At 42.9% G+C, this 17,918-nt stretch overlaps 1 protein-coding gene across 2 annotated transcripts in view; it reads right to left on the bottom strand.

Moving 5' to 3' along the window:
* The window catches only part of cacna1ia (calcium voltage-gated channel subunit alpha1 Ia), a 118,508-nt gene that overhangs the window by 20,077 nt on the left and 80,513 nt on the right, over positions 1-17,918 (bottom strand). For both annotated transcript variants that reach the window (XM_053851268.1, XM_053851270.1), the window contains exons 10-27: positions 17,306-17,682; positions 13,788-13,939; positions 13,516-13,701; positions 11,561-11,678; positions 11,336-11,491; positions 10,945-11,035; positions 10,323-10,477; positions 9,395-10,132; positions 8,849-8,949; positions 5,716-5,839; positions 5,508-5,576; positions 3,528-3,706; positions 3,125-3,251; positions 2,734-2,859; positions 2,561-2,650; positions 1,806-1,998; positions 1,547-1,698; positions 653-762 (exon numbers count right to left, since the gene is read on the bottom strand). In XM_053851268.1, coding sequence (XP_053707243.1) covers positions 653-762; positions 1,547-1,698; positions 1,806-1,998; positions 2,561-2,650; positions 2,734-2,859; positions 3,125-3,251; positions 3,528-3,706; positions 5,508-5,576; positions 5,716-5,839; positions 8,849-8,949; positions 9,395-10,132; positions 10,323-10,477; positions 10,945-11,035; positions 11,336-11,491; positions 11,561-11,678; positions 13,516-13,701; positions 13,788-13,939; positions 17,306-17,682 — 3,244 coding nt within the window. The remainder of the gene's footprint in view (positions 1-652; positions 763-1,546; positions 1,699-1,805; positions 1,999-2,560; positions 2,651-2,733; positions 2,860-3,124; positions 3,252-3,527; positions 3,707-5,507; positions 5,577-5,715; positions 5,840-8,848; positions 8,950-9,394; positions 10,133-10,322; positions 10,478-10,944; positions 11,036-11,335; positions 11,492-11,560; positions 11,679-13,515; positions 13,702-13,787; positions 13,940-17,305; positions 17,683-17,918) is intronic.

Raw genomic sequence — 17,918 nt, 5'->3', positions numbered from 1 at the left:
CTCTGACACCTTCTTACGCTCCCCATGCAATTCCTATTTCCGCCTCCCCTCACAGTGGCTCCTCTATATTCTCCTTCAGCTACTACGACTACTTCTTATAATGATGAAGAGCGGAATGTTGCAGGTTTAGGCTGGTCTTGAGTACTTTTTCAAAAGCAGCTGATGGTTTTGAAATCTATTTTTGTGGCGGCGTATTTCATTGAACTTAATTACAAATGACATAAGAGCAATTCCTCATAATCCGCCATCAAAGCAGCCTCCGTTTAAAAGATCAAAGCCGACGAGGAGGATTCTCGCCGTCACATCTGAATCAAATAACTCGCTATTGTGTCACTATTTATATATCATGTGAAGAGCAGCTTCTATGGGTTGTTCCTCGAGCAAAGCTGCAGCGTGACAACTTGCAATGCTGAATAGACAGAAACATAAATCCCATGTAGCCTTTTAAGTTACAGTAAAGAATGTTGAGAAATTCATAGCTTAGTTAGCATGTTGAGTCTGCAGGTGAAGGATCATCTATTGTGTATTACAGCCAACAATCGTCCTCTAATCCTAGACAGAACATGACAGAGCTTGGCTTCAAACCTTCTCACACACCGGCACATCTTGTTGCCAGAAAAAAAAAAGAAAAAAAGACCACAACACACGGCACCTGTCTTTGAAGAAGCGTCGGAAGCCAAATGCGATGAGCTTGAGTATTGATTCCAAGACAAACGTGGAGGTGAAGAAATAGTTGCAGTATTTCAGGGCGAGATCCAGAGACTGGAAAAGAGACCAAAGAGGTGTGTCTGCGTCTGTGAAGTGAAGGAATCTTTTCTCCCAAAACAAACCGTTCTGGCAGCACACGAGTGCTCTAATGAATATTAATAACTAGAAAGAGTCAGACCTCTGCCGACCAGCTCATTTGTCATTTTCACCTAGTAATATTGTCCTTATCACTATGAGTAGACCTCATGATTTGTAGTAGTAGACCAGCAAGTATTTTATTAAAAGGTAAATTCAAATGAGCTGAACAGGACTGCAGGGGGCAGTAATGTTCCGGAACTTGCTCGCACAACACAGACTGACCCACAAAATTTAACAAAATGTTCCAGTGCATTTGGTTGTTCATAACTAATAAAGTCATTTTGCTAACTGAGACAATGCTCATTGTTCATGGCAGAGATATTGAACGTCATATAGCTCCACGAATAACCCATTTATGTGTGACAAATATGAGCAGTTAGTCATCAGTAAAACTGGCGCATACATTTTTAAATCCCGTCATTGAGAACACATTGTTTTGCTAATCCGAGCCCAACAATCTGACCGGCTCAGTAACTTTTATAATCTGAAATTCCAGATCAACATTTGTCCATCCTTTTGTCAAAAAAATAAAAGCAGCTTGAGGGGAAGTGAGAGCTCATTTATGTAAGATTAAAGGTAACTCAAGCTCAACACAAAACTGGGCCAGTGCCCACACAACTCCCTGAACAACACACACCACTTTGCTCCAGAACATCCGCGCACCACATTAGCATCTGCGCGGAAAGATTCGGGATCTTACACGAGGTTGGTTGTAGTGCTCCAGAGACATGGTGATCACGTTGATGCAGATGATGAAGGTGATGATGAGGTCCAGGTAGTGGTTTGTGCACAGAGTGTGGATCATCAGTCTCACATGGCTGTAACTCGCATAGTATGGGAGCTTTTGTGCTTCTGTTGAAGAAGACGTGAGACGCTAGTTTCAGGCTTGCTTAAGCATATAGATGGTAAAATCGCCGACGCTAAGAAGTGTAAAAATTTGCTCATGTTTTTCATCTTACTTCTCCTCTTCTTCTCCATCCGTCGCTGGCGTTTCTCCTCGCGCCTCTTGGCCTCCTCCACCTCCTGGTGCTGCCGGCACTTGTGAAAGTTCTCCACCACCACCCCAACAAACATGTTGAGGACGAAGAAGCTGACAATGAGGAGGAAGGAGATGAAGTAGAGCAGCATCCAGGGGTTGTTGTTGGTCACAGGCTGCATTATTTTTTCAGGATTATAATAACAAAAGAGAGACAGAGAGAGTTAGTCGAATGAATGAAGTCATTTTTCTGATGAGGGTTTTCCATTTGTTTAAAGGAGATTTTTGAGGCTAAACTGCATCTTACAAAATGACACACCATAATAATAAAATAAAATAAATAAATAAATAAAAAATATTGATAATAAAACTGTGATATATTTAATTTTTTTAATCAAATGTATCAAAATAAAATCACATTATTTAATGATGAAAATAGAATTATATCAATTATTAAAGATTAAACCAAAAATAATATAAATTATTTTTTGTTCATGTAAGTACAATGAAGAAGCAAATTGTGACAAAAGAAGAAAAAAATCTGCGTTTTGTTTTGTTACATATATCCACTCCTCTTCGCCATTTAAAAAAAAACGTTAAATATTTCATCAATGATAAATAATGACTTCCATAAATACTCTTTTAAGTGTATAGCTACGCTAAATATCAAACAATAAAATGCATTTTCTCCCTGTTTATTATTAAAAATCACAGGGAATATTAGCCCAATGTCATCACCTGTTGGTCCACTCCCACAGCATCCAGGCCATGATACATGATATTGACCCAGCCATCTTTCGAGGCCAGAACAAACAGCGACATCAGAGCCTGAAAACAAGGACGAAGAAAGCATTAAGTATTTTCCTCTCTCTCTCTTTGGACTGCATCAGATCCACACACTGAGACTGTACCTGTCCCAAGTTGTCAAAGTTGTACTTGTGGTGAACCCACTTGTAGTTGGCTTGCAGACAGTCAGACTTATTGGTGATGTTTTTAATGTCAAGGCCAAAGCAGTAGAAGAACTTCCCTTTGAACAGCTGTCCGGAGAGTAGTACAGTCAGAGTTCAGTCCACTATTTGAATTGGGGGACATTTAACAATAGGATATCTGAAACGCATTTTTGTCTACTGTAGAACAACCTTAGGAACTTATAATAAAGTATTACAATGCACTTTTGATTCTATCAATGAAAACAAATAACTAAAGGCATGCTAAAGGCCACGTTTAGATCCACTTCCAGTCAGGCTAGTTAGCTTAGCGCTTTGGCGAAGATCATGGCTGACTTAAGGTAAGGTTCTTTACCTGAACCCCAAGAATGCCGAAAATGATGAAGAAGGCACAGCATATGAGGACGATGTTGCCGATGGGTTTGAGTGACGTGATGAGAGTCTCCACCACCAGCTTCAGCCCCGGTGCTCTGCTGATCACCCTGCGCGCAGATGACATAAGAAATTGGCAAAGAGCCCAGCCTCAATTATCGTTGACAAAATGTGCCACACAACGGAACAGAATTCAAACATCAAATGCAGAGAAGCAGCTGACTGAGCCACAGTTGACGTCTTGTTTATCATTGACAGGCCACAGTCCAGCTGGAATTGGAGCTGGAGTGTACAATTTAGGGTGACACTTAAAAAGTCATTCAAAACATCCACATTCTTTATCACACATACACCACTTTTTCACAGGATTCAGTGCTTTTTTTTACCTGAGTGGACGCAGTGTTCTGAGCAGCCGCAGGACTCTTAGGACCCCAAGGATTTTTGCCCCGCCCGCCATTGACACGACAATGTCAATCAAAGACACAAAAACCAGGAAGCCATCCAGAATGTTCCAGCTGCTGCGCAAATATGCCTGTTCACCCATATACAGCCCCATAGAAACCACCTGGGATCGACAGCCGAGAGAAGAAGTAATCACATTAGGAATGCTCGACAGGTGGCAAAGCCAATGCAAGCGCTTTGTTTCAAAACAACACTTTAAAAATTCAGTCACACAACGAGCTGCAAATGGAGAAGGATGGCGACAGAAGCAGCAGTTGTCAACACACAGCGGCAGGAGCCTTTCACTCGCTCAGGCAAATTCTGAAACTGACATTTAAACCTGTTTACTTCAGAGGGATTGTGGGGGTTGGCATGCAAGCCCATCAAGATGGCTTAAAGATCTGCAAACATCATAGACCTAAATGCCAGGATGAAATGTTCACAGAGGTCGCTCGGTCCGGATGTACGTGCAGATCTGTCCAGGTATATTATGAATAAGCAGCATCGTGACGGTTTATTAATGTTAGGGAAAACCTACCATCTTTTGATCCAGAAAATAGATCCAGCTAATATCTGGTTTCACTTTTGTTACAGGACAAACAAACATTTAGCCTCAAGAGCTCCTAGGATTTTACGACTGTTTGGAGGGGTAAGAAGGACACACTCATTTATCACATCTCTAACGTTAAATGAATAATAAATGAATAGAATAATAATAAAATAAATAAATCTGTGGCCCATCCCCATGTGCAGGAGTTCAAGGATCTGTGGGTTCCTGTTCACCGGTGAGGGAAAATCTGTGTTGGTGGCGCAAGAGGGGTGTCAAAAGGCATTTGGGAGAGACACAGACTTCAACTGGGAGTAAGACATGTTACAGAACCTACAGTACGTGTCCCAGTTTGCCAGGGAACACCTCGGTATGACCGCTGCAGGAGTTTCTGTGGAGTAACTCTTTGCACCGGGTGAGACCCAGCCTTGCTAAGCACCGAAAGATTGATGGATTGGCTATGGTTTTATTTGCATGTTTAAATAGTGATTTAGCATTTTCATAATGCCCCACCTATATGAATATTACTATACACTTTCTAGCATGTTCAGCTAGCGGTTTTCTAGGGCAACACAGCTGCTTGAGAGACGTCTTGGACAAGCCTCCCCTCCTCTCCAGAAGACCCACATGCCACATCACTCCAGACAGAGCAGCCACACGTGGACCACTTCCTCCACCCTGCTGCTTTCATGCTTTTTATTTAGCTGCATCTCCCAAACAACACCAAACCCAGCAAGAGAGGGGATCAGAGTTCACACACACAAAACTCAAACAGACAGCAACTCGGAGGGAGAGATGTTTGGCTCGACCAGGGGGCTGACAAGTCTGCCGCTCCTCGGCGAGCTGTGATTGGTTAATAATTGATGGCCAAAGTGCATAATTGATGGCCCACTTGTGCCAAATCCTTTCGCACTGAACACAAGGAGATGGATGGATGGACGATAAATACGGAGGAAAGATGAAGAGCGATGAGGAAGGAGACACTTCATGAAATTAGATTTATGGAAGGAGAGACAGGTCTGTAATGAGCGCTCTCTTCTGCTAATGGAAGGAGGTTCTGTGAGGTCCACATCGACCTTTCATACACCTCTGCTCTACAGCCATGTGTCTTCAGAGGAAGGACCACCAACATAAAGGTCAGTAAGTCACCAAACATTTTTCTGTGTTTGAGTTGCATTGTTTGATTTTACACTTTCACACAGGCCTCACATGGGCTGCGATAGCCCCCCCCCCCGTGCACAGACACATGAAGTATATCAACCTCGGATCAGGATTATTAGATTTGAGGAGCACATCAGTACATGCATGATTCCTGACTTCATTATTATCAGCATCTATATCCGCCAGTGAGAGAAGCAAGAGCAGGAAGAGTTGCTACCTTGAGGGTCATCTCCCCCACAAAGATGGCAGTAAAGATGTAATTGGATATGGTGAGAAATATTCTTTCCTGAAAGATAAAAAAGAAGAACCACAACTGAGTGACAGTAAAACAAAAGCGATGGGCAAGGTGGGACCAATAAATAGGCATTTTACTGCACCGCACAACACTTCAGATATTGCAGGAGGCACACAAAGTCAAAACCCACCAAACTCCCCTGATGTATCTTGGGTCTTTCCAGGGCCACGGTGATGCAGTTGGAGAAGATGAAGACCAGCACCACGTAGTCAAACAGCTTGTGAGCTATAATGGATTGGCACATCTGTCTGAACCTAAATCAGGAACATGATGAAGATAAAAGGAGGACGTTAAAGGAAACAACAGGCGGTGAGCCAAAGCTCTGTCGGTGCGTGGGAGCGTCTACACAGCTCGCTAAATAAATATTCGGATAATTCCAAAGCAATTTGCAGCCGACTCCTGAGTGCAGCGTTCCATGGGGGGAGCACACACATCAATACACAGACGGGAAAGAAAACACTTATAAATACTGAATATGGATTTCAGAAGTGAGGCTGTGTCACTGCCTTCTGCCGAAAACAATAAACGGGAGGGTGAAGAATATAGAGGGGATAACATCAACTCAATACTTTAGAGGCTCTAAAGAGCCAGTTAGGTGAATTAACAGGGCGGCTATCACTATTACGGCGGGAAGAAAAAACGCTGCGATCTAAAAATAAAGAAGGATTGAGGCTATGTCAGCCAGCTATGTTGAAATCCAAAGCTCCCCCCGTCATCCCTCCAGAACATTTGATGGCTGTGCTCATCCACAGATTAGTACGTTTAGATGTGGAGGCGCTTCAGTCTTATTATTGGAGTGAATGAGAGACACAGATCTTCTTTCCTGATTCTCGAGAGACTGGATTCATTCTGGCCCAACGACAATGACTTTGACGCTCATCACCAGTGAAGAAGATTCCCACGTGACACGCACTCCACTTTGATCCATGTTTTACACATATTCCCTGCACTTCATTTCTCTTTCTCTACTGCCAAGGACATATTTACACCAGTGTCATCATCTGTCTCGGCAAGTAAAGTTGATGATGGTACAATGAACAGATTATAAAATAGTGACAGTGTTGACATCTTACTAATGTAAGCTGACTTCATTGATGACATCAATGAGATTTCGAACCTTAAAAAAAGTGCATGTAGTTATTATTTAATTTAATTTAATTCAACAGTTTGCTCTCCAGACAACAGGGAACCTTTGTAAGTGCAGGAGTTCCTGGTCCACTGATCACACTGATGCACAAGACACGTGGCAGCTAGGATGATAACAACAACAACAAACATGGAGGAATCCCTGAACAAAAGCTAACACAAGCATCTGTTTGCTTTTGTTCAGGGATGTTTTTCGCTACACAATGGCCAGGGTTTCCACTACTCTGAATGTATTTGAAATTCTTATAAAACTGAAATTCTTATACAAATATTGTCAAGACATTAAAAGAGCTCTGGTTTAAATAAGGTGACCTGAATATAGCCACCATCGAGATTTATTGTGTTATTGTCAAACTGAAGCAAAATAAACAATATTTTGTTGTTTAACTCCATGTATGGGTCCATCATTTGATTCAGTAATATACCAAATTCATTCAAATTGAAAACCGTGGCTCCTTGTGGGAAATATTCTTACACGATTAAACTGCGATTAACTGAGATTAATCACAAATTCTCTAAATAACTATTTTTTTTTAAAAATCGATTCCCATTCCTAGTTATTAAATAACAAAAAATATTGGTTAAAAATCACATTATCTGGACGCGAGCTGCTTGGCAGGGGTGTGAGAGACTCGTGCTTTAAAACAATAATAATTATTTAAAAATTGTAACAATAATAACACAACATAATTTTGACATTGTCATGATTCGCTTTTATTTTGGTTTCTGTAATTCCTGTTTTGTGTTTCCTTCCTTCCTGTCCAGCAACATGTGCCAGATCGACTCCATTTGTATCCCTGGTAAACTGGCTCTCCTTGCTTCTGCTCATTCTGTCGTTCATTTATCTGTTCACTGACTTATCGTTTGTTCACTCTTTCTAAAAACCCTGGTGCTCTGAGTTTTGTATTTTGCTTTCTTTTGTCTATTTGTTCGTGTGACTTCCTGGTTTTCCCTTTGTTGTTGCTTTTCCCTGCTCATGCCTTCGTTTTGACGACCACTGTAGGTAGTTTGTAGTGACGGGTCCCGCAACACCAAGCTCACGGAGCAATCCCCCCGTCGGTGTGCGTACCGCTTTAAAACAATCATGTGACTGTGTCCACTCGTCAAAAACTGTGTTTCTAAGGAAGCGCATCTGCCAACAGGATGCAACTGCTGAAACAATCTGATCTCACGGTTCCTTGTGAATATCTTTGTGGATGTAAGGGACAGCTCCAAGGGAAACGCAAGTTGACTGCCGTGTGGGACCATCTTGATCTCCTGTTGGAGAATAATGTATTTATTTCAACCTGTACCCAGTTTGTCTCAGATTGTCGACTTGCCTTGTTCCATTCTAACTCAAATTCATTTCAAGGTATAATTTAATTTAGAAAACTTTAAAACATTGGATTATTATTATTATTTTAATTAAAAAACGTTTTTCACATTATGATACATGTTCACATTATTTAAATATATGGAATAATAATGAATGCAAAGTGTTAAATGATTATTATTATAAATTATTATACACAATAGGTCATCAAATTAGTGTCAATTCAGTCTGTTAAGTTGGTTGCCTACAGGGATTTTTAATGTCCAGCAGGTCTCAGTATTCAGTGACACAGTGTCAACACAGTATCAGCACAGTGTGTCATTGTGTCGAAACGCTTTATGATGCCTCATTTACCCATCACTAATGGTTTGTGTTTTACTCTTCATCGTGTTTGTTCTCTCTATTTACAGACTCCACTTGCATTCGTTCTCCCGGTTCGGTGACGTCTTTTGTTGGACTTCATTCCGTGGTGAACTCATGCCAGTTTGGTAACGTTTTGGTTTATTTCTCCTGGTTCAGTGATGCCCTTTGTTGTAAGTTTGTATTGTTGTAATTGAATTATTGCATTCGACCTCCTGTGACTCTTCCATTACTGCGATTGGGTCCCACTCCACGTCTCGAATACAACAGACATTTGGTTCAGACAGTAAAAGATTATTTGAGGATTAACTTGTCAAAAACAGTAGTTGATATTTAAGTGTATTTCACACTAGTGGTCATGCTAGCAAACTGACCATAAATAAATGTTTGACTTGGAACATGAGATGGGAAACTGAAGGAATCTGTGGAAGAAATGATGACTCACTTGTTCTGTGGGGAGAAAAGGAAAATGGACCAGTCCTCTCTGGTTTCACACCAGTCGGGCTTGTGTGCTTCTAACATCTTCTGGACTCTGAAGCATAAGCTCTGCACAGGAGACACAACACATTAAGTTTCTCGTAAGTCTCCCTATAAAAAAGCTTTCTCATTGCGAGTTGGTTTTAACTCCTCAATTAAAGTGTTTACAGAAATTAAATTCCTCAACAGTCACAGCTCGGAGCATCTCCCGACATTACCATCTGCAGCGCTCTCGCCCCTGCTGTCTAAATAGTCCCTTCTAATTAACCTTGATTCTCTCACACACACTTGTTTACTATCAAAACAATGGAACTCCCCGAAGCCTTCAAAGATACCAGGAGAAGCCGTAAGCACAGAGCTGGAAAATCTCCCGCCAGAGAGCCAGAGATTATTGTCTGGTTAAAGCAGAAGCTAATAAGACTTTGAAGTGGATTGTGTTCCTTGTTGTTGAGCTGTTGCAACAAAAGAATTCAATCCAAACTTCCCCTTGGATTAAATGTTCTGAAATACTTACATAGTCAATATCGTCGTCCAGATCCTCTCGATCTTTGCTGCGGGCGTTAACTTGAGGGAAAACATCAGCCCTGAACTGCCGCTGGTTGTTGGTCCCACTAGCTTGTTCAGTCTGTTGCATAGGAGGGGGCTGAAGAAGTTGCGACAAGGGGGTCTTACCGTTACAGTCCTGGTGGACCCCTTTAAAAGCGCCAAAACTATCAATCTTACCACCGCCAGTTATTACCAGCCCCCCTGAGAAGCTGCTCTTTCTGCTGTGCGAGTGGAGTGCTATGGGGGGAAGTGGGTAGTGGGCCAGCGGCGGAGTGTGCGAGGCACCCGGGACCTGCAGCAGGTGGGGCAGCTCTAGAGATAGAGCTCTACGGTCTCTCCTGGGTGCACATTGTTCCGATTGAGTGTTTTCTGGAGGATGAAGAGCATGGCAAGCAACAAGGGGAGGAGGAGAAAGAAGGGATTCCTCTTCATCTGGGTCCACCTGGTAGAGGTGGCGATGTGGGGATGAGGAAGCACGAGGGCCACGTATGCGCAGGCTTCCGCCGACAACACCGCTGAGGCCCCCTAGGCCGTAGCCGTAAAACCGCCTGGCACAGGGGGGCGTGAGGACTGGGCTTCTTGAGGGAGAGGAGGAGGAACAAGGGCGGACCCCCACAAGACTGTTCCAGCTGGAGCGACGGGCCCACAAGGCCTGCGGGTGGGGGGGCAGGGGGCGACCCCAGTTGTGGTAACTCCTGCCTGAATACTGAAATATGGAGAGAAGGGTTTTAGGAATGTATTCGAAAGGATGTGTTGGTGGATGAGTGGATGGATGGATGGAGGTATAAAGAGGAATGAGAACAAAAGTTCAAGTGAACTATGGGAAAAATTGGAGCAACAGGTGGAACAACAGCAGCCAAATTCACAGCCCATCTAATTCCAGTCGTTTGTCTTACCACAGTCCTCTGCTCCAGGTTGGCCCTGCCAAGCGAAATGACACTGTTCTTTCTGGATCCGAGAGCAAAAGTCAGCTTGTCTCCTGGAAACAGGCCAGCTGGCAGCGGGGACAAGTCCAGGTGCCCGTTTGGGGTAAGTGTGCAGATCTTTGGATCTGGGTTTAAATGGAATAAGAGAAGATATGCTTTATTAAACAGAGACATAAAAAAGTAGGATTAGACCTTGGGAGAAGATGGATGCGTGGAGAAAAAGGTTGTGGCTGCAACCCAGATTTCAGCCCATGAAATGAACAGAGCAAATAATCTGAAATGATTGTGGGTAGAAAAAAAATCTCCATTGAAACGGAAATAAATAAGATGGGCGATCAGTTAAGAAAAAGGTTTCATAAGAATGAATATTAAAATAGCGCTGTAAGTTAATTATTAAAGAACAAGGGGAGGAGTGAAAGGAGGTTAGGGTGTGTGTGTTTAAGGATGAAGTAAAATCACATATCAAAAAGACACTGAAAACACGAGCTTCTGCTTCTTGTTTTTCAAGGATCGATAATGAATTTTCATGATGGTTTGCGGTGATGTCAAGTTAACATTGTCAACACAGTTTCCCTCCACACACAAGTTGTACCTGATAGATGGTGCGTCTCAATCTGTTTCTCATTCTCCTCAAAATTGCAGGAGGATCTGTCGTCATCAGAGTAAGAGCGGTTGGCATCCCCCTGAATAAGGAATGAAGAAGCTTTCCACTTGTGTAGTCATGAAATTGTTACATGGTTTATCTTTTTTTCAACATTATTGTTTCCTAAGGTTGGCTTTCTAAACCAATACAAAGTGAGTTAGATCTCCTCCAATGCATGTTGCTTTCCTAACGGGAAAAAAAGAAGAGTCCGTTGAATATAGTGCTTTAAAAGTTAGGTTCTAAAAGTGACTAACTATGCCATTCCAGCATTTTTCACAGATTCACTTCATTTTAATTCCTTTTTTCTGACCTGTACTTTTCCATTCAAAAGTTCCCTCACCTCTGCTTGGAATCCCTCAACCAAGATGGCGACCAGCAGGTTGAAAAGAACATAATTGCCAAATGTCATAAGTGCAACAAAGTAGAGGGCAGCGCAGGGAGAGGTGGAGGCCATGCCGTTGTACAACACCATGTTCCAGTCCTCCTGAGTCAGAATCTGCACAGGAAAAAAGCATCAGCACGCATGTGACGACGAGTCAAGAGCTGCACGCGTTTTTAAAATCACCTGAAAGACCGTGACGATGGCCCACAGCAGGGAGTCAAAGTTCTTCCTGTCGGGCACCGTGTCTCCTGCTTCCGTCTTCAGGCTGAACTTGCAGCCAAAGATGTGCATCCCGAGGATGCTGCAACACGATGTCGCCATGAAATAAAAATAAGGCTTCTGAGGGTTTTTCCTTGTCAACAACTCTCATTCACTTTTAATTATTGGATTCAAACGTCCCGCTCAAAGAAAGCTGTGCACTCCATTTTAGTCAACAAATAAAACTGTGAAGACCTGAGCGTATTTCTAGGAAACCTCAAGAAAGATCCTGCCATGTCCTAAAACATTAAAGCAGGCACGAGAGAGACACGAAGGGAAGACAGTATGTTTTCAGAAGCGCGGATCTTGCACCTAAATTGACACACGAGTTACTCAAAGCTGCGGCACTACCCCAGAGATCTCGCACTCTGACTGGACGGGAACATCATCAAGAGGAGAGGGTCGTTCAAGATCTGCCTAATCTGTGCCTGTCTGTGAAATCACAAAATGACTGTGGAAAATACACCATGGAATCATGGTTTCCCGCTCACTGTAAACGTAAGATTGCCTCAGCAAGATTAATGGCTAACAAGCCATGTCTAACTGTTCAACACTCAACGTGGGGTAGGGAGCACAGAAGATTACATCCTGGTCTTTGGTGGGTGAGATCTCACATCTCACAGATGGAAGACAAAGAGTGTGGAGATCACACGGAGAGAACATCTGCTGTGACAGTATCGTAGGCATCGCTCAAGAAATATGGCAGCTTTGTGATGGCATATCCTGTGTTTTGAAGATTTTTGAAAGAAATACGCTTTACCAAATCAAACCAAAAATATATATATTTGTCACCATAATTTGGAAGAGCTACAGTTCCTCATGTTCTGCCTGCTAGTGAGGCAGTTATCATTATGTCCTTAGGAACAAGCAGAAGATTCTGCACAGAACTGGTATTTTAGAAGAAGAACATGTAATATAGCTTAGACACAGTTTCTCCTCAAAAATATCCAAAAGGCAATGCTCATTTCCCAACGGTTAACACTTCTGTGGTGAGGTTATTTTCTGTACACAGAAAAATGTTTTCTGAAACTCATAAATTCTTGATCATTTTCAGGCATTTTCCCATTGTCTATATTTTGCAAGAGATAACAGGGGAATTTAGTCTGCGCTCTGTGTCTGAGCAAATGAACTTCAATGGCAATTCATCATATTTCATGCTAAAACTAGCATCGCAACATCCGTTCCTTGCTGCACTCCCCATCTGAGGGTTGTCAGCTTAACCGAATTATCCTCCTGATGTCCTCATATGATCCTCACTAGTCATCTTCTTCTTCCTGGACTCTCCATTTGCAACATTCTTGGCCCAACATTGTCTCTCCTCTCCACATGTCTAACCCACTGGTGCCACCCTGTCTGCACTCTCTTCTTCACCTCCCTTCATCCATGCTGTGGATGATTCTGCAACTCATAATAAAACCAAGATAGGCTTCTAAAAATGTTCCTTGGCTAAAAAACTACCCATATTAAAGCCAACATTGATTTATCATCAGCTAATCTCTTAAAGTGTCCCACTGGCAGCACCTAATCATAACCAGCAATTTCAAGAAAGAATTCCTGAGGACTACAATAAAATGAGTTCGACAATGCCTGAAAGTGAAATAAAACAACCTTCATGGACGTCGGGACTCAGGAGAAGAGAAACGCATCAACATAATGGGCTGGGGAAAAAAAAAAAACTCGAATTATTGGATGCTAATCCCATTATTTAACCCAAAAATGTGTTCAGGCCTTGAGCGACGTCTGCAACAAGTAAATTATTTCTTAATCTTTTTTCTAATCCGATTAGGCCTGGATTTTATATTGTGGAAAATAGACACGTGCACACAACCTGTCAATCCACAATACAGATGTTTATATTGCGAGCGAAAGTGCTGTGGTACCTGAAGATGAAAATGAAGAGCATGAGCAGCATACAGAAGGTGGCAACGTTGTCCATGGTCTTCATCAGCACCACGAGCTGTCTTCTGAGAGCCGGCATGAATCTCACCAGCTTGATGACCCGCAGCAGCCTGAAGGTCCGCAGCACAGAGAGACCGCCGTCGGCTTGACCGATGATCTCACACACGCTGAGGAGTGGGCAAGAGGGCAAGTAAGACATCGGAAGCGCATCTCAACCCGCCTTCTGCATGTGGCACACGTGAGGATGGCAGACCTGATGATGACGATGATGCCATCAAAGATGTTGTAGGGGTTCCTCAGGTACTCAAAGAAACCAAATGCTGTCAGTTTCAGGATCATCTCCAGGGTGAACATGCTGGTGAAGACGATGTTGCAGATTTCCAAGACGTTGGTCAGCTCCTCGGGCTGGAACAAACACATGGAAGTGATGAAAGTTCAGTCATTTGCTTGTGCTTCGTAAACACCAGTGAGAGAAGCGAATGAACGGAGCAAGACCGTGTCATTTCATGTTTAACTTCAGTACTGATTGCCGCTTCATTTTTGGAATCGAGTTCAATATTCAGCTCTGTTTGCCGGCTCCCTTTCGTTTTGTGTGCATCCTTTCATCAGAACGAGACGGGTGTGAAAGCAATCACAAAGAAATGCGTAAACACCGGCACAGCAATCATATCATCCACAACAATGGATGAAATCTCCTCAGAGAGAGACACCAGTGTGTGTCACATTCCACAACTGTGAGGGAAAGAGAGAGACGTTCCCCAAACCGTCTGCAGGTATCTGAGGTATCTTTCTCACATCAGCTTAGCTCACAACAGCATGTGTCAAAGTCGCGGCTTGTGAATCCGGCCCATCACGTATTCTTTATAGGGGACGGCAGAGCTAGAAATGGTAAAACTTGATTTAGCAAGCAGCGACAATAGCCCACCACCAACCCAACATGAGCAAAAACATCACAGATGTGGCCCCGAAACACTCATTTTTTGTGGAAGAAACATCAACATCATCTTCTGTCACACAGAGGATGGCATAAAAATAACTCTCTACCTGAACATAGAGTGAGAAACACTCCCAAAATGTAAATGAAGAGAAAAGTAAATATGCAAGTACAAGTTTGTGCTTCACGAGGAAAGAAGTGGATGGTGTGTTTTATTGTGTTACCTTGCTCAATAGTATTACTCCAGACAAAACAACTGCAATTTCATTCAAAATTGCCTTGTTTCGCAGTGATGTAAACTATGAGTCGTAAGCTCCACTTCAGGAAGGGCAAAAACAAGAGTTTTTTAGTTCAACTTTGTCATTTTGAAAAGTGAGTTGGCACAATCTTGTGTTCCCCGCTGTGAAAATGTGAATCTTCTCTGAACCATAAATCATTAAATTAGTTACTCACAATTTCATTTTTGTTGAAAAGCCATCTATGAAAGCTGTGCTGCTGTCTGACAGATATAACACGCAACCTGTATGTTCTTGTTACAAAGAGAGGTGAAACTTTGAGGTTAATTATGGCTAGTTATTTTTGAAAGAAAAAAAACCCAAATTGCACGGGTACTACGTTTTGGCTAGTATTATATTTTCAAAGAGCATTCGTAATAGTGGCTGTCTTTTATCAGATATTGGCCAAAATCCCTCCCTCACACGAGCCAACTCGCTCCATGTGTGAGTGTGCTTTGTGGATCAGATGCTTTTCTCTGACACCCCTCCTGAGTTTCTGAATTCCACTTTCCAAGCCAGTGGAGGAACAACCAGCAAACCCTTCCAAAGTTGGCAGACCGTGTCAGAGAAAAACGCTCTCAGCCCTTCACTCCAACCCTCTAATCCGCTTTTTTACATCCCAATCCAGATCTATTCTCTCAATCTTACTACCACCGTTTTTCCTTCTCTCTCTCTCTCTCTCTCTCTCTCTCTCTCTCTCTCTCCGACTCTTCAGAATCAATATCTTTCTGTCGATCACAAGGGAGATAATGGGAGAGGACAAATTCTGCTGTAGAGAAGAAAAATGGAGTGAAAAGAAGGGTTTTTTTTTTAGAGTAAATGGTGGCAGAACAAAAACGATTTGATGTTTGATTCTGACTTTGAGCTTGATAGATGGAGGCTGATCACGTGTCTAGAACGTTAACCACACTATAGCAAGATGCTTAACACAAGTCCTCAGGCATAGATGGTTACAGAGTTCTGAATAAAAATAAAGAAAAATAATATTAAGGATGGGAGGAAACCAGAGCAAGGAGAGCTTGTGCACTCCAATCTACAGCTCAAGCCACTTTTTATTTGGAGTATTAAAATAACTTATATTTTACAGAAACATGAAGGCGAGCGACATGTGTTCCACTCATACTCCGTCTCGACTTGAGAGTAAAAGTAGAACGCAACATTAAAACTGCAGCGTAACGTCGTCTGCCTCTTGCTTCACCTCGCGTTTCTCTCCTAAACGCCGCCCTCGTTTATTTTTAGAGTCGTGGGAGACGAGAAAGTAACTACTCTGCCTCTGTCAAAGAGTGAGTGGGTGGATGAGCGGGAGAGGAAGAAGTGGGGAGTCGGAAACAGAGCGAGGTAAATGAGAGTCGGGGGGGGGAGAAGTGACGGATGGGTAAAAGGAGGACAAGACGTTTATGAAAAGATTTACATTGAAACAAATGGGAGAGGAAGCGGAGGCAGCGTGAGACGAGTAGAAAACAGGAGTGACTGATTTGGAACCAGAATGCAGGATGCCTTTTTGTGGCACTTGCAATTAAAAGCAGGCATGTTGGACGGACATATGAGTGGGCTCCTTTGGTTTTATGTTTGTTTGTTTGAGTCTGTGTTTACTTGGCAGGCTGCTCTCACACCTGCCTCGTCTGCTGCTGAGAAATCAGGCCAACGTAAGAAGCCAGATCGGTTTTGTCTCACACGAGGCTAAACGTTTACACCTCTGTTAGGAAACAACATGGCAGGGATTCTACCCTCCTACACAAATCCTTGTGAATATGGTCTGTGGCCATTACAAGGAGTCAGAGAACATTGTTTCAAGGGCGCATACTTCCGTTGTGTTTGTTGTCAAATCACAGGAATGCAAATCTGCAAGTGACTTATCCTGTTATTTCATGAATGTGAGTATGACCCCTGTGTAGGGCTGAGACTGTGGATCATAAGCATGAATTGGGATGTTTGTGGGGATAATAACTCAACGTTATGTAGAACTGTCAGCAGGGTGATGGCCTCCCGCCACAAGACAGCAGTGTCGCCAATACACCGTTTGACTGGGAACACCTTAAGAATATCAACAACTAATCCCAAAATGCAGTAAAAAGAAAAGCACGATGCACGATTTTGATAAAAGATGAGAAGAATGTGTTTGTACTTTGGAGTTATGAGTCATTTTCAGGGGTGAGGGGGAGCCATTTTTTTGTTTGGAAATGACGCATCAGTACTGTCACTGGATGGAGCACACTTGTTAGCGCAAATATTGTTTCACTCTCAGGAAGTGGAAAAAATTGAGATTCAGATTGGAATAGATTGGTAATGAAACTCATGTCTCCGGTCGGTTATAGCTTCTGATTACCTTTCGCAACAGGGAAAGTGCACATTTCGTGAGTCACTGAAGAATTCAAATTCAACAGCTTCATATTGAAACACAGCCCATTGTGAAGCTAGAAACAGTATCCGCAGAGCAGTTGAGAGGCGTTGAAAACTACATTGTTGCTAGCTATGTATCAATGGTAACACTTTAGATTAGCATATTATGCTGTAAAGCTCTTAGCATCTCCACTCCCAAAGATGGCCATGAAAAAGTCTTACCTGATTGTGGTGCTCGATGCCCATACTGATGGTGTTGATGAGAATAGCGATCATAATTCCCCGGCTGAAGTATTTGCTCTCCACGATGCCCCAGAGTTTCTTCCTCACACCATTCCAAGCGTCCATACAGCGTCTAAAGCACGACTTCTTCTTCTTCTTCTTCTTCACAATGTCCCCCTGGTCTTCCAGGTGGTTCTCCTCCTTCTCCTTCACGATCTCTGCATCATCGTCCTCGGCGTTCGCCTCCCCGGTGCTCTCTTTCAGCGCTAACGCGCATATAGGACATTCTTCTGGAGATTTAGGAACAGCCAGGCTGAGGGAGTTCCCCGCTGGCTGGGACTCGGGGTCCTGCTTGGTTTGGTGTGGACAGTGGAAAGCTGGAGGGACGCAAGGAAAGCATTCAAACTTGACTTAATTTGGTTGTTGCAGTGTTTTTTGGGAGGGTGAAGTTGTCAAACTGATTTTTACCAATTGCACATTATGGATTCATGTCATGAGCAATATACACCTTCAAGACCGGCTGAATATAACCATAACTGAATGGTGCCACCTGATAACACGCCACACCTGAAGCAGAAGGTCAATAAAACATTTACAACCTATTGTTTATCTG

Source organism: Synchiropus splendidus, chromosome 19 (genome assembly GCF_027744825.2).
Source record: "Synchiropus splendidus isolate RoL2022-P1 chromosome 19, RoL_Sspl_1.0, whole genome shotgun sequence".
In the NCBI taxonomy this organism is placed as follows: Eukaryota; Metazoa; Chordata; class Actinopteri; order Syngnathiformes; family Callionymidae; genus Synchiropus; species Synchiropus splendidus.
Note: the sequence above shows the minus strand (reverse complement) of the source record. Positions and strands in the feature narration are given on the sequence as shown.